At 34.1% G+C, this 15,146-nt stretch overlaps 1 protein-coding gene across 5 annotated transcripts in view; it reads left to right on the forward strand.

Moving 5' to 3' along the window:
- ANKRD17 (ankyrin repeat domain 17) overlaps positions 1 to 15,146 on the forward strand; it is a 159,124-nt gene that overhangs the window by 98,405 nt on the left and 45,573 nt on the right. For 2 of the 5 annotated variants that reach the window (XM_028100587.2, XM_028100589.2), the window contains exons 11-16: positions 539 to 626; positions 2,134 to 2,261; positions 2,519 to 2,662; positions 3,071 to 3,173; positions 4,640 to 5,392; positions 9,700 to 9,848. In XM_028100587.2, coding sequence (XP_027956388.2) covers positions 539 to 626; positions 2,134 to 2,261; positions 2,519 to 2,662; positions 3,071 to 3,173; positions 4,640 to 5,392; positions 9,700 to 9,848 — 1,365 coding nt within the window. The remainder of the gene's footprint in view (positions 1 to 538; positions 627 to 2,133; positions 2,262 to 2,518; positions 2,663 to 3,070; positions 3,174 to 4,639; positions 5,393 to 9,699; positions 9,849 to 15,146) is intronic. The other 3 variants (XM_028100588.2, XM_028100590.2, XM_028100591.2) reach the window with 3 other exon arrangements.

The raw sequence follows: 15,146 nt of genomic DNA on the forward strand, positions 1-15,146 counted from the left end.
ATCCTTTTGAGACCCAGAAATCTCTAGTAATACCTTATAATTGGTGGTTTTCCAGATCTTAGATCAGTAACTTTTATGTTGTCATATAGAGTAACATGGAGTTAATGGGAATTTGTAAAGAAAGGGAATGATGTACTGCAGAAATTCGTGTAGGTAGGATACAAACTAACAAAAGGAAAATCACTTGGAGTGGATGAGGATAATGCTGATAATGCCGATTCAAGAGGGCTGTGCTAGAGTGCCATTCACTGTTCAAGTTACACCGTCCTTTTGGTAGAGGGAGAAGGAAAAATTACCCAGATGGATTTAGATGAGGGCGTCACAATCACATGAATATAATTTCAGTTCTTAAATTATATCTGTAGAGCATGTTTCTAATTTGAGATTTTTAAAATTTAAAGATGTATTCCTTAATTTGTTTCAAAGCATGATATTTAATATATTTAGATTCAGAAATTAGTCCAGTTCTTTGCCTTTTGATTTTCATGAAAAAGAGCAGTTGTTCACTAGCAATTAAATATCTGTGTTTTTTTAATAGGAACATGAATCTGAAGGTGGAAGGACTCCTTTAATGAAAGCTGCAAGAGCTGGTCATGTTTGTACTGTTCAGTTCTTAATTAGTAAAGGTAGGTTTGTGTAAAACAGTAGTTTTTTCCTCAAAGATGTCTATTCCCTGCCCTGGGGTATTTAGAGATTGAGAGATAAAGGACACTTTGGGGATCACTGGTGGAGGGATGCTACTGAGATTTTGTGAGTGGGTGGTTGATAAACATCCTGCAATGCATAGAACATTTCCAGAAACTAGGGAGAATTGTCATACTGAATACCACCCTTGTTGAGAAACACTTTTATATAGAAAAATATCTCTATGTAAAACTTTGAGGGTTTAGATAACCTAAAGTCTGTTCTGTTTATTTAATAATACATCTTGAAACCTGGATTTTTATGTTTATGCCACTGAGATACTTAAGGGCAAGTCGCTCTTCAGCTTTACATTTCCTTGGGCCTAAGTTTCCTTCTTTGTAAAACATAGAGAAATGGTCATAAATATAACACAAAACGTATTCAAAATTGAAATGTGACAAAAATGCCAAAATGCATGGAGGATTTCATCTATGGTTAGTAATTCTACTTTGAATATCAAAAACCATTTTAAATGACAAAAGTAGCATCTTATTCCTTTAACTTATTTGTTAGGTGTTCACTACATAAGCTCAACTTGAAACGGTTTTTATGCAAATTTCATCATATTCTTAAAGTACAGAAGATGAAAGATTTTGATTCAGTATTCATAAGAGAAAGGCTGTGCAAGCCATGTATAATTAAAAAGGCAATATATACTATTTTCTTAGCATAAATACTAAAGAAATCTCAAGTTTGTAATTGTTTATAGGAAAAGAAAATAGAAATAACTTACTGGTCAGATTGTTCTAGGCAGTTTGAACACTTACTTGTGATATATGTTTATACCATGGTATTATCAAGAATGGAATTATTTACATAATCACTATCCTTTCTCTTATAAATTTCAGTGAGTTTGGTTCCATTTTCTTCCTGCTACTTTATTTCCATTTCCCACATTGCCTAGCAGAATGCTTTAAATCAGGGATGAATTCATATCGAGGGCGCGGTGTACCTGTTTTCATTCTCAGATATTTCCCAGTGAAAGAAATCAATAGTACTGTTACTTTCTATTCAGTAGTACTATTACTTTGTATTCCGTGTTAATTCTCTATGTAGTTAGCCTGTAGAGGGCAGTGTGACTTATTTTTATTGCTTTTTAATCTTTTCTTTTTTAATGAAAGAACGTGTAGATAAAATTTTTTGCTTTACTTTTTAGAACAGTGATTACATTAGGAGTAATGTATACATTTAGCCTTATCTTCTACCAGTGCATACTGAAATGCTTATGGATGAAATTATGTCATGTTTGGGATTTGTTTTAGAGTAATTCAAGATGGGAGAGGAGAATTGATAAGGGTTTATGTGAAATGAGATTGTGTGTTTATAATCACTGAAACTGGGTAAGGGGCGTGTGGATTTTCATTATGCTATTCTCTCTTTATGATTTTGAAATTTACCATAAGAAATAGCAGTCTAACAACATGATTTTCCATGTCTTGTCTGTTTTAGGAGCAAATGTGAATAGAACCACAGCTAATAATGACCACACTGTACTGTCCCTGGCTTGTGCAGGGGGTCATCTGGCAGTGGTGGAACTACTTTTGGCTCATGGGGCAGATCCTACTCATCGTTTAAAAGTATGTGTAACATACGTTTCCGGTAACATTGTGAATTAATTCTTCCTATTGAACATTACAAGATACCATCTACCAGTTCCATTTATAATGGCATTTTAAGTATATTCATTTTTTTTCTGTTTTATTAGAAGAAAATGTTCTTTACTAAACCTAAGATTTGAATATGTCTGGGGCCTGTTGGCTTTATCTTCCTTAATGGTTCTGTAAATTTAACTTATTTTTTAAAATATTTTTTCTCCTCCCATATGCACTCTTAGGATGGCTCAACTATGTTGATAGAAGCAGCGAAAGGTGGCCATACAAGTGTTGTTTGCTATCTTTTGGACTATCCTAATAACTTGCTTTCAGCCCCTCCACCAGATGTCACTCAGTTAACCCCCCCATCCCACGATTTAAATAGGGTAAGATTCAAAACTAAAGCATTTTATATCTTCTTTATCCCTCTTTGGCTCATAGTTTCAGTTTAAACTAGATTTGACTATTTTTTGTTATAATATGTAGTTCTCTTTATAGCTATGTAGTTGAAATGGTTAATGATATAATCTGGTATAACATTCAGATTGTAGATTGATGTGATTTTGCTTTGCTTTCTTACTATGGCCAGAATAACCATTTGAATTCAGAGTCCATTAAAAAAATGTTACGGAAAATAGTTTGGTGCCAGCATATTTTAAGTAAATATGTCAATGTATGAGATTAATACCATGTTACAAATATTTTGAAGTCTTTGTAACTTATTCTTAATTTAAAGCCTGTTATTTAATGGAGTGTGTAGGAAAAGCAGAAATATAATCAGTTTCCTGTCTTAGGCTCCTCGTGTCCCAGTTCAAGCACTGCCCATGGTTGTCCCACCTCAGGAGCCTGACAAACCACCTGCCAATGTTGCCACTACTCTTCCCATCAGGAATAAAGGTCAGTTATACTTCTGAAGACTGTCTTTTACATGTTATCTGGGTAAAAATGATAAGATTACCAAAAAAAACTATCCATTTATAATTATTTTTCCACAAAAAGTGAATTTTACTAAGTTGACATAAAGATTTTTTTACTGATGAATAAGGCATGTTATTGGGAGAGAAGATAGTTAATAGCACTAATTTATGCTAGGATTATCAATATTAGCAGGAGAAATTCAGATGCTCATCTTTGATGCAGTTCTGATTATCCATGATTTCCTTTAATAACTGGTCATTTCTATTCATGTTAAAATATTAGGCCTGGGTATAGTTGGATGACATTTTTGTAAATTACTTAAATTTCTGTAGTGATATTAAAGCTTAACAACTTAGATCAAAATTAAAATATATTTTAGAATAACTGGTTTAATATAGATTTTATATCTGGGCTACCTTTTCTCAACCAATAACTGAAAGTTACTTCAGATATGCTTGTTTGTTTAGAATTCTGAGGTCCATATTTGACTTGTGGATGTTACACCATGCATGTTCTTAAGTTATGTCCCAAAACATTACAGCTACCAGTTTCAATCAGTTTTTCTTTTTAAAAGTTTCACCTGAAGAACCAATGCAGTTTTAATTTTTTGGTTTTTGGTTACCTATATTATTTTACCAACAAGAATACTAAGTATTTCCACCAGCTCTTTACAGTCACTACTACCAATCTAGAGCCTTGGCACCTTTTTCAGTTGGTGTAGCAAACAACTGATTGCTATACCCATAGCCAGATCTGTTTATTCACCTGGCTGTCAGAAGATACAATGGATGGCGTAGTCCAACATCTTTTCTTCCAGGGAAACTGAATCCCAATTCTCTACTGGCCAGGTAGCTGTGTGAATATGTGAATTTATATCTTGCCTTTATCAGTCTTGAAGATGGTAGGCCCCCAGCAAAGACAAATTTTAGTTGGATGTAAATTGCCTGGTACTTCTCAGTGGTTTGGGTACTCTTTGTGTGTGTGTGTGTGTGTGTTTAAAAGTCATAGACTATCAAATGTGGAAAAACCTTTACTTAGAGGTCTAAGTTTTCCCTACATCTTAATAATCTAGCATTATTTTTCTGTTCTTATGATAAGTTTTTACATCTTTATGACCAGATGAAGTGTCTACACATAGCTTTAGATTTTACTTTAATTGCACCACTTCGATATCACAGACCTGCATCCCTCTATTGTCTAATTTTAGCCATGTGATATTTTTTAAAATTAATTTCCCAAAGATTACTCTATGCACATAAAATACATACATTCTGTATTTATGATAAAGAAGGTGGATTTGTTTTTAAACTCCTTAACAGTGCATTTTCACCTTCTATGGATATGATAACTTGGTGCATAACTGTTGGCACTAAACCTCCCAACAGTAACTCTGTAATGAGGATGCCATTCATGTGCACTTCTGAGGGGGTTTCTTTTTCACACAGCTGCTTCTAAACAAAAGTCCAGCAGCCATTTGCCAGCAAACAGCCAGGATGTACAGGGTTACATCACCAATCAGTCTCCAGAGAGCATTGTAGAAGAGGCTCAGGGAAAGTTAACAGAACTGGAACAGAGGATAAAAGAAGCCATAGAAAAGAACGCACAGCTGCAGTCCTTGGAACTGGCTCACGCTGACCAACTTACCAAGGAGAAGATCGAGGAGCTGAACAAAACAAGGGAGGAACAAATTCAGAAGAAACAAAAGATTTTGGAGGAACTACAGAAAGTAGAACGAGAGTTACAACTGAAAACTCAGCAGCAGCTAAAAAAGCAGTATCTAGAGGTTAAAGCTCAAAGAATTCAACTTCAGCAGCAGCAGCAACAGTCTTGCCAACATCTGGGACTACTAACTCCTGTTGGGGTTGGAGAACAGCTTTCCGAGGGAGACTATGCACGGTTACAGCAAGTGGATCCCGTTTTGCTTAAAGATGAACCCCAGCAGACTGCTGCTCAGATGGGTTTTGCACCAATCCAGCCTCTGGCCATGCCTCAAGCTTTGCCTCTGGCGGCAGGTCCCTTGCCTCCAGGGTCCATCGCAAATCTTACAGAACTGCAAGGAGTGATAGTTGGACAGCCAGTACTGGGCCAAGCACAGTTGGCAGGGCTGGGGCAAGGAATTCTGACAGAAACACAACAAGGGTTAATGGTAGCCAGCCCTGCTCAGACCCTCAATGACACGCTGGATGACATCATGGCAGGTGGGTTTATATTGTTATGAGCAGGTATCAAATATGATTTGCTTAAGGCGAGTAAGAGTGTGCCAGAATTTTTTGCCGTTACCCAACTTGAGAACTATTTTTGGACTCTTGACTCATGTATATCCTTAGAAATATTAGTTCAATCTCAGAAGTTCTCAGACGGATACAGGTCGAATTAAAGATTAGTTCATGCAATACAAGTGACTGAAACTTTTTGGCTTAGCTGGGTAGGCTGGGAATCTAGGTTTTTTTTCAGGAGTGGGGTTGATGTTTGAGTTTTTGTTTTTCTTTTTCTTTTTTCTCTTTAAGTTCAGAATACTAAGATTGAATTTTGGCTTTTGTGCTTCTGTATTCACACCAATAAACTGGGAAATTGATAGAAGTTGAAGTACAAAACCAGTAGGACACATCAGGAAGCTTATTTGTGAACAGAAATACTTTATATCCTAATGGATCAGACTTCAAACCTGATGGATATTTAAGAAACAAACAAACAAAATTTAAACACCTTTACAACAATAATAAAGTACCAAACCAAATAGGGGTTTGATTATACTGTATGTCAGTGGTTTTATCCCCTGTGAATGTTAATGTGTAGTCTCTTTCTAATTGTATTGTGGGAAGGTGTGGTTCCCTGACAGTATCATAAATGATATATCTTTAAATGTGTAGCCAAAGAAATTTTATTTCATTATAATTAGTTTCATTGGCAAGAGGAAATATTTTAGAAGGTTGTTTTAATGATTCTAATTTTTGGTACTTACTTTTCATGAGTTCTGTAACAAAGTAGAATGAGATTTTACAGGATTATAAACCATAAGAATGCTATACTAAGAAGGATAATTTTCTTTAAGAAAAAGGTAAAAAAGAAAATTCGAAAAGGAAGGAAAAGGGAAAAAGAAAGGTAGTAAATTGTTGGCATTTGGTGGTTTTTATCTGCTGTCTTCCCCTTTTTTTTTATTCTTTGGTCTATACTTATAAGATGATTGAGTTTTTCTAATTTTGAAACTGTTGTGGCAGCGTTACATATTATGATGAAATTATATATAATTTGTCTTTCATCTTTTAAAAGAATAAAAGAAAATTAAACTGTATAGTGTTGAGATATTTAGCCAACATTCAGAAACTAAGCACCAGCTAATGAGACAGATTTTATACTTAACAAATTGCTCTTTAAGTTTCCCAGTTTTCTTTTAGTATCACCCCAGCAGTATTATGTGGAATGAAGGTCTCTGCTAATCTTAGAGGGTGTAATAACTACCTTGGAAAACCTGCAGTTAATCATTAGTAAGAACTGTAAGAATTCTTTTATTGATAAATATAAAACTTTTCTATAGATTTGAGAATTACTATTAATCACCATTAGCTGGTTAAAATAATTAGGAATACAATTAAAGAAACATTAGTATCTTATGAAAATTGGAGCACAGTAGCCAAAAGTCCCAAATTTGCTATTACTTACATGGCCATTAGTCTAGGTCATCATGGTGTTCTTTCTCTTATGTCAGTTGAACTACCAAAGAATGTATAGAGTTAAGTATTATTTATCCAGTTAAATCAAGACTGGACATTCCTGCCAATGAATACTTAAAATTTTTTTGATATGCTATTAGAATTTACATGATGTTCTTGGGCATACTTATCAACGTTGATTTGCCAGTTGTACAGTTTTCATGCTGATCAGAATTACCAGAGATCTGTAAAGTAGTTTTTCTGTTGATTGGTTTACCAAACAAAAACAATTAAATTCTGCCTATGTGTTCCAGGTGTTTTCATATACAAGAATTTCAAAAGCACATAATTTTTTAGGAAATACGACAAATACTTCTCATTATAAAAATACTTTACCCCTTTATTACACCCATTTATATGGAGAGAGGAGAGATGACCAGAAGGAAGAATAGGATTAAAAACGTCTAGCCACTTACCTGCAATCCATCCCTGTCATCATGCATGTGCAGATGCATAAACATACACATATACTCATGCACTCACTTCCACGACTTTTCGTTAAACAGCTTCTGTGTTAGTACTTGTTCTTTAGGTCGACTGATGATCATTTCCATTTCTTTCTTTGGGTTTCTTGATGCTTTATAACCTCTTTAGGCTCAGTCTTCCTTCCCCACTGCAGCATAAGCTGTTCTGTATGCTTTAGTTCCCATTTATTAGACTGCTCTTGTAAGGTTCAGTCTCTTTTTCTAGTACTTGGCTGGTCCAAATCTGTCTTCCCTGTTCTCTGTACTTACCATAGCAAAATCAGTTCCCTGTTTAATCAGTCTTAACACCTTGCCTTTGCTGTGCTCTAAGTTCCTTCTTTCCCTACCTGATGTAAAACTTTTCTAGAGCATCTGGTTCTCCTTCTCTAAAATCTAACCCTAAAATGAAGTACCGTATGTAAAGATCTGTACCAGAGTTCCTTCAGATCCCTGCATATTTACATGTTGTTACTTTTCACCATAGGGAATGGATGAGTGACAGGCAGTTATTTCAGTTTAATAAACCAATTTCATAAGTACCCCAAAGGAAATGAAATGAGAAAACTGGTTTTTCCTATCTCCTTTTAGATGAGATGATAAGAACAAACTATTTGACCAAAAAAAAGAAAACTCATTTTCGTATGTTCTTTAAAAGAACTTATTCCAATTAAAATGTAAATAACAATATAGTCATTTAACAATAAAGCTTAGACTTTTTGTTTAGTATCATGAAATAAAAACCAGTTCTTTGGACAGATTGGTGTTCATTCTGTTTAAGCTAATTTTGGTATTTAGCATTTTCATTTGTGAAAATCAATCAGGAGATTATGGAACCTATTTTAAAAGGCATAGATTTTATATGGTTTTGAAATTTATATCTAGAATATGTGCATTTAAATTATCTTTTTTTTTCTTAACATACAAAACTATTTATATGGAATAACAATATCAAGGTCATTAGATGATCAATTTAATATATTAGTACATGCCCTTTCCTATTAATCTGGATCCCTAAGGATTCAAACAGTGTTTTGTTTTGTTTTGTTTCCTTCTTTGTTTTTCCTTTAGCTTTTAATTGGACTTAAAAATGTATAATTATAGAATGTGTGTTGCTATAATGTATATAGTGTATGTTTGTGCCTGAACTGAGGATTTCATGTAAAATAGATTTCTTAATTGACAATCATGTTTATAATTGTTAAATAAGGTCAATTTCAGTTTTTATTCTTGGCAGGATCATAACCTCTTTTGCCTGGTTTCAGATCCAGTTGTGAATCATGATTGTTTTCTGTCTGATGTAGTTGATAAGTATGTTGGTAACACACATCCACACTACTGTTGACCATCCAAAGATTAATGTCCAGACTTCAGTGCTATAGCATTTTTAATTGGGGTGGGGGGAGAAAGGATTGATGTTCACATATTAACTCCAGAAGTGAATCCATGAGGGAGTAAAATACCCTCAGTTGCCACCACCTTTGGAGTTCTCCCACCCCAAGTACTGACCTAATCAGCCCCTTCTTAATTTGCATATTTTGGTTAAAATAATATCAAGGCAAAATTATATTTAGAACTGACAATAATCTATATTTGAAGGTTGATTGCATGCATACATTTATTTCTACCTTAATCTTTTAATTTTGTCCTCTTAAGTCAATGTGATTGCTGGATTGATTGGTGGGCATTTTAACCCCCTCAGAATAATTCTACATGTGAGAAACTATATTTCTGTGTGAGGATCAAATTTTTATATTTTACTATGCTGTCATAGTAAAGGGCTACCATCAGAATAATATCATCCCCTGTCTGCAGTTAGTAAAAGAGTAGGGAGAGTTTTAAATGATTCGAGAGTGAGGTTCACCCCAAACAATGAAATTACTTTCATTAGAATATGAGGTGTGAAAGTGGTAGGTTAAAACTCATACTTTTCTCCCTCTGAACTTGACTATTTTACCTTTTATTCCTTTTCTGATTAAGAAGATACAATGGACAACTATCCATTTGCATTTATATTCAATTTTAATTCATAAGAATATTTTTGTTTTCAGGGTTATTTTGCATTGAGGTTTTATGATTATATACTGTAAAGAGGGGAATTTTATTTTCGGATGGATTATTACTTAGAAAAAGGGTTATTCTCAATATACTTTCTATTTTTAGACTGTTGTCCAAAGTCAGAAGTAAAATAACCAGAAAAGAGTTATTAGTGCTATGGCAGTCTACTTATAGACATTTTGTTTTAAGAAGTCTTTAAATATTTTCTAATAATTATTTCTTACTGTTATCTAACAGTGTTTCATCCTTATTAAGTGCAGTTATTTTGTTCAACAGCAGTCAGTGGAAGAGCATCTGCAATGTCAAACACTCCTACCCACAGTATCGCTGCTTCCATTTCCCAACCTCAGACTCCAACTCCAAGTCCTATCATCTCTCCTTCAGCCATGCTTCCTATCTACCCTGCCATTGATATTGATGCACAGGTAAGCTCCAATCTGGAGGGATGGTTTTTAACTAAAATCATACCATCAGTAAAAACATTAATCAGTAATTTAAATCATCTTAGACTGCTTTTTCTCTAGGCAGAGATCTGAGCCACGTTATGAATAAATTAGAATCCACATTTTAAAAAGTTAAATACTAAGTACAGATTATTATTGATAATTATGTGATGATCTGGTTTCCAAGGTCATCAGGTAACTTTTTTTTTTAACTTTAGAAGAGCATGTTAAAAGAAATAACTTATTTAAGATTAGTTTGTATTTTCTTCTGATCTTGAATTAGAAGGTACGCTTCTAATTCATAATGGATCACACAGAAAAGAAAAGATTCTTCCATTTATGTACTCAATTGCATTTATATTGTCTTGGAAAGTTCTCATCTTGCTGACTGAAATATGTAGTGAATCTGTGTGTCTATGTCTGCAGCACTAAGTCAAAACAAAACAAAATCCCAATTTTTAAAAAAATTAGTTTACCATGTAATCTCAGGGCAGAATGAAGTTGGAAAGGGGAGGATAGCTGGTGTTTTGTCCTGAAGAAATGCTAAGAGGCTTAGTTTAGAAGACTGCTGAACAAGGTAGAGTATATGGCCTTATTCAGGCCTGAGAAATGTTTGCAGTTTAGTTTTGTGTTTTGATTAATACCTGGGGTGGGGAGGGTGGCAGTATACATGATAAAACTTTTTGTTTTGTAAATGATCAGTTCTTTATAAACCTGAATTTCAGGAAGGATATGTGTGTGTGACCTATTAAGACCGTGTACTCTTAACCTATGAAAATAAAGCTTCCTTTTCATTAAAGTGTTTTTTGGTAATATTGTGAAAGAAAAAGAAATATCACTTCTATCCTTACTTGCTTTCCAAATTTTCATTGTGTTGTATGTGCTGACTTTTTTTTGACCACTTAAAATTGTCAAGGGCAATTTTAAGGAATTGTCTAATCTTCAGATCGCATATATGAAGTAGCTACTTTTAAATACCCATTTCCCTGATGAAGAAACCAAGGCTAAGAGAGAGATTAAACATTTTGCTTAAGATCATTTCATTTAGCGGGGCGCCTGGGTGGCTCAGTCATTAAGCTTCTACCTTCGGCTCGGGTCATGATCCCAGGGTCCTGGATCGAGCCCCACATCGGGCTCCCTGCTCGGTGGGAGGTCTGCTTCTCCCTGTCCCACTCCCTCTGCTTTGTTCCCTCTCTTGCTGTCTGTCAAATTAAATGAAATCTTAAAAGATCACTTCATTTAGCTAAGAAGTGAGGGTTGAGAGTCAAACTTCAGTGGGTCTGATTTTAAAGGCTCCCTCCTTAACTACCATACTCTATAGCCTTTTAAAAAATTATGAAGTATTCATTTGATGAACCACAGTGATTTATATTTAATAATGACATAGCATTATAGGGGTGCCTGGGTGGCTCAGTTGGTTGAGCATTCGACTCTTGATCTCAGGGTTGTGGAATCGAGTCCTACGTGGAGCTCTGTGCTGGGCGCAGAGCCTGCTTAGGGTTCTCTCTTTTCCTCTCCCTCTGCACCTCCCCCCCGCTCATACTTTCTCCCTCCCCCCCTCAATCAATCAATCAATCAATCAATAAAGGTACAGCGTTGTAGAACTGGGTTGAACTTGGTATTGAAGGATCAAAGGATCGTGTGTCTTTCATCTTTGTGGCTTTTCAGCATGTTTCCTTGGCCATACCACATATTTGTATCAAATCTTAATTTAAAGAAGGACAAAAGGAATGTTAATTTTTTTAAACCCTCAGTGTGTCTCTTTTTAAAAATGCTAATGATTCTTAAAATGGTCATACTTTAAACTTCTTTAATTGATCTTTATATGCAGAAACTAATTTTTAACAAGGATTGGCAGAAATCATGTGTAATTTCTGGAACTTGAAGAATGCTGAAGATGAGAGTTTGTATTCTTTATAAGGTTCTTCAAATTTTATGTAATATAACTAGAAGTTACCTTCAGTGTGCACATATGTGCCACAGGCTCTCTACCTTTCATGTAATGGTTTTATTGAATCAAGTTTGTCTAGATGTATTTTTTTATCCTTTTTTTTTTTTTTTTTTTTTTTTAAATAAGTTCTGTACCCAGTGTGGGGCTTGAACTCCCGACCCCGAGATCAGGAGTGGCATGTTCTACTGACTGAGCTAGCCAGGTGCCCCTTGTCTAGATATTTTTAATATATTTATATTATTATATATATTATATTTTAATACCATATACTGTACCATTATCAAAATTTATTGTAAGAAACATCAATAAATGATAATTTGAAGGAATGATTTCAGACTGTTTTACTATCTTTTAATAGCGTAGCTCCAATTTTTATTTTGCTAGAATGGTATAAGAAATTTATATCTGGGTATTCTCCATATAGAAATTAGTAATCATTTACAGATTTTTAAGAACTGTTGGTTTTGTATGAAACAGTAAATCTGGCTGAAGGTTAGAGTTGAATACTGGTGAGTTATGTATTTTCTGTATTTTGTGTGAGATTTTGATTGACTCTAACAGCCACTAAAAGTGAGAAAGTACCAGTTGTTCTGTTCATGGGTGTAAAACTTGTGTTCCCATCCCCTCCTTCCCTTTTTCTTATCACATGTTTTTCATGTATTTCTGAACTGCTTGTCTTTTTTATTCACAAACTTCTAAAGGCTTTCCTTGAACTTGGAATAAATGGTTCTGGTACATTTCAAAAAAGAGAAAAATAAATATTGCATTATGCAATTTTACCTTTTTTCCAATTACATATATCTATGATTACTTTTTTCTTTAAATTTTTTATTGTTATGTTAATCACCATACATTACATCATTAGTTTTTGATGTAGTGTTCCATGATTCATTGTTTGTGCATAATACCCAGTGCTCCACGCAGAACATGCCCTCTTTAATACCCATCACCAGGCTAACCCATTCCCCCACCCCCCTCCCTCCATGATTATTTTTTAAAGAGGGTAGGCATTAAATTTGACTTAGATGCCAAGACTGAAATTAGAAAGTATGTAAAATTATGTTTTGCCTTTAATGGTATAAATACCATTTGGATATTTTTCCCTTGTTGGTTTTGCAGTACAGAGAACAGTTTAATCACAATATTTTAATGAGAAAAATTGAAGAGACCAGGAAAAATGAGTTAATGGTGATATGCAATATGCAGCCATTAAAGCATTCTACTTAAAATGCATGCATTCTGATTGTTTATGTGAGGTTTTAAGCAGGTTATTTACTATTTTACTGAATATTCTTATTATTCTCATTCTCCCTAAATGCTGTCCTTTTTTTTTTATCTTTTTTGAATCTTACATGTGACCTCTGACATGTTTAGAGAATGAGATGTCTAGAATTATAAAGGTTATGGAAGTCTAAAAAACTGGTTAGCTCTTGAAGTCCTAATGATTTTTGAAGTAAATTAATTACTTAGATGTAATTGTTTTTTACAGGCAGTTCAGGTATGTTTTTTCACCTGCATTCCAGCTCATTAAAAGTTGCTTTTTCCATTAATATTGCATCTGTCTTATGATTCCTTCTTATTTTTCAGTCTTACAAAATTGAATAGTCATGTCAATTTACAGAATACTTTTACACTGAATATAATGTTAACATTTTTTATAAGCCAGAATCATCATAACAACATCTGTCATGTAAAAAATGGTATATTTTATGGCATCATGGGCTAAATGGAAATTTTCTTTAGAATATAAACCTGAATGAGCTCTAAAGAAATCTCTGGGGCATCAGTCTCCCTTTCAGGTTTCTTTTAGTTATAGGTATATGATAATGTATGTGGCTTGTTAACCAGTATAACATAACACGACTTTAGTGATACGTTACCTTTCAGAAAGCCATCACCTATATTGTTATCATTACTTCCTTGATTAATAATATTCAAAACACATTTTTTTTAATTCTATATCATGTTAGCCATTGTTACTTTAACCCAAACTTCTGCTTCAGTTAATTTGTTTCTTGAAATATTGCAAATCAGGTTAGTGTTTCTCACCATTTGGGGATTATGTAGGTGTTTATTAGGAAGGTGGAAACCTTACTTCAGAATCTTTAAATTTTTTCATTATTGTCCTTAGAAGATTATCATAAGATATTAGTTAATGAAGTTACTTACTCTTAAGTTCCCCAAGGAATTTGACAAGCCCTCTTTCTTAGTTTTAATTATTTTTCATTCAATTCTCATAATACCTTGTTTCTATGTCTTTCATAGTTTGAGCCTAAATTTGTCCTGTGCTGTAATCACTAAGCTCCTAGTGAACAGGAACTGCATTTACTCATATTTGTCAACCCTGGAGTACCTCGCAGAGTACTTTGAACATAAAAGGTGCTTCATAAATGTCAGTTGAACTGATGTTTTATAATGTGGGGGGAAAAAACCCAATATTTTACTAATCCACTAAAATCTTCCATGCTTATCTTTTTCAAATTTTGTCTCTTCATTCTCGGTACTGCTTTCCTAAATTACTCTTTAACCCCCAGAAGACTTTGAGAAACCTAATAAACTTCATCATAAAGCAGATTATTCATCATAAAGTTGACTTTCTAATTGTCACTAACATAGAAAGCATATAAGGTAGATAGATTTAACATTATATTGACCTCAGTTGGCTGTGCCTTAGGACTGCTTTATGGTGTAATGGGGAAAGCAGGGTTTTGTTATCCAAGATCTCCTTGGTTTTTTTAAGCCAGTCCTTATCAGTTATTAGCTTGTATGACCACTAGAGGATTATTTCTCTAAGCCTTTGTCTCTTTCTTTCTGAAATCAAGCATAATAATTCCTTCCTGATAAACCTGAAGTGAAGATCAAATACTATTAGACAGTCAGAGCTGTCACTCATTTAAGTATTCATGTCCTTCATTGTTGTAGTTGGTGCATCTCTCCCTTGTGGCCATCCCTGATCTCTGCAGTCAGTAGCTCTGCTCTCTGCCAGCCTCTTCTGCAGAGCAGCTTTTGCGGTCTCCCTCTTCATCACTGGCTAGTAGGCTTTTTCTTATTTCTCAACTCTATCAATTTTGCCTTTTGTCTCGTTACTCATCTTTTATAATAGAGTTTGGTTTTTAGAGTTATTGACCTTCTGGGAGAAAATGCCTTTCCTTTCTGTATTTATTACATAAATATAATAAATATTACATAAATACATGAACACAATAAATATATTTCATATGTTTTATTAGTAATAGCCTTTGAATCTGTGACCCTGCATAGCCGTTGTCATTCACTGAACTTAACTATCATTTATTGTTTCCTAGACTAAGCATCACTTACAGGTGGAG

Source organism: Eumetopias jubatus, unplaced genomic scaffold (assembly GCF_037043125.1).
Source record: "Eumetopias jubatus isolate StellerSeaLion01/CBP00866 unplaced genomic scaffold, mEumJub1_p1.0 scaffold_2, whole genome shotgun sequence".
Classification (NCBI taxonomy): domain Eukaryota; kingdom Metazoa; phylum Chordata; class Mammalia; order Carnivora; family Otariidae; genus Eumetopias; species Eumetopias jubatus.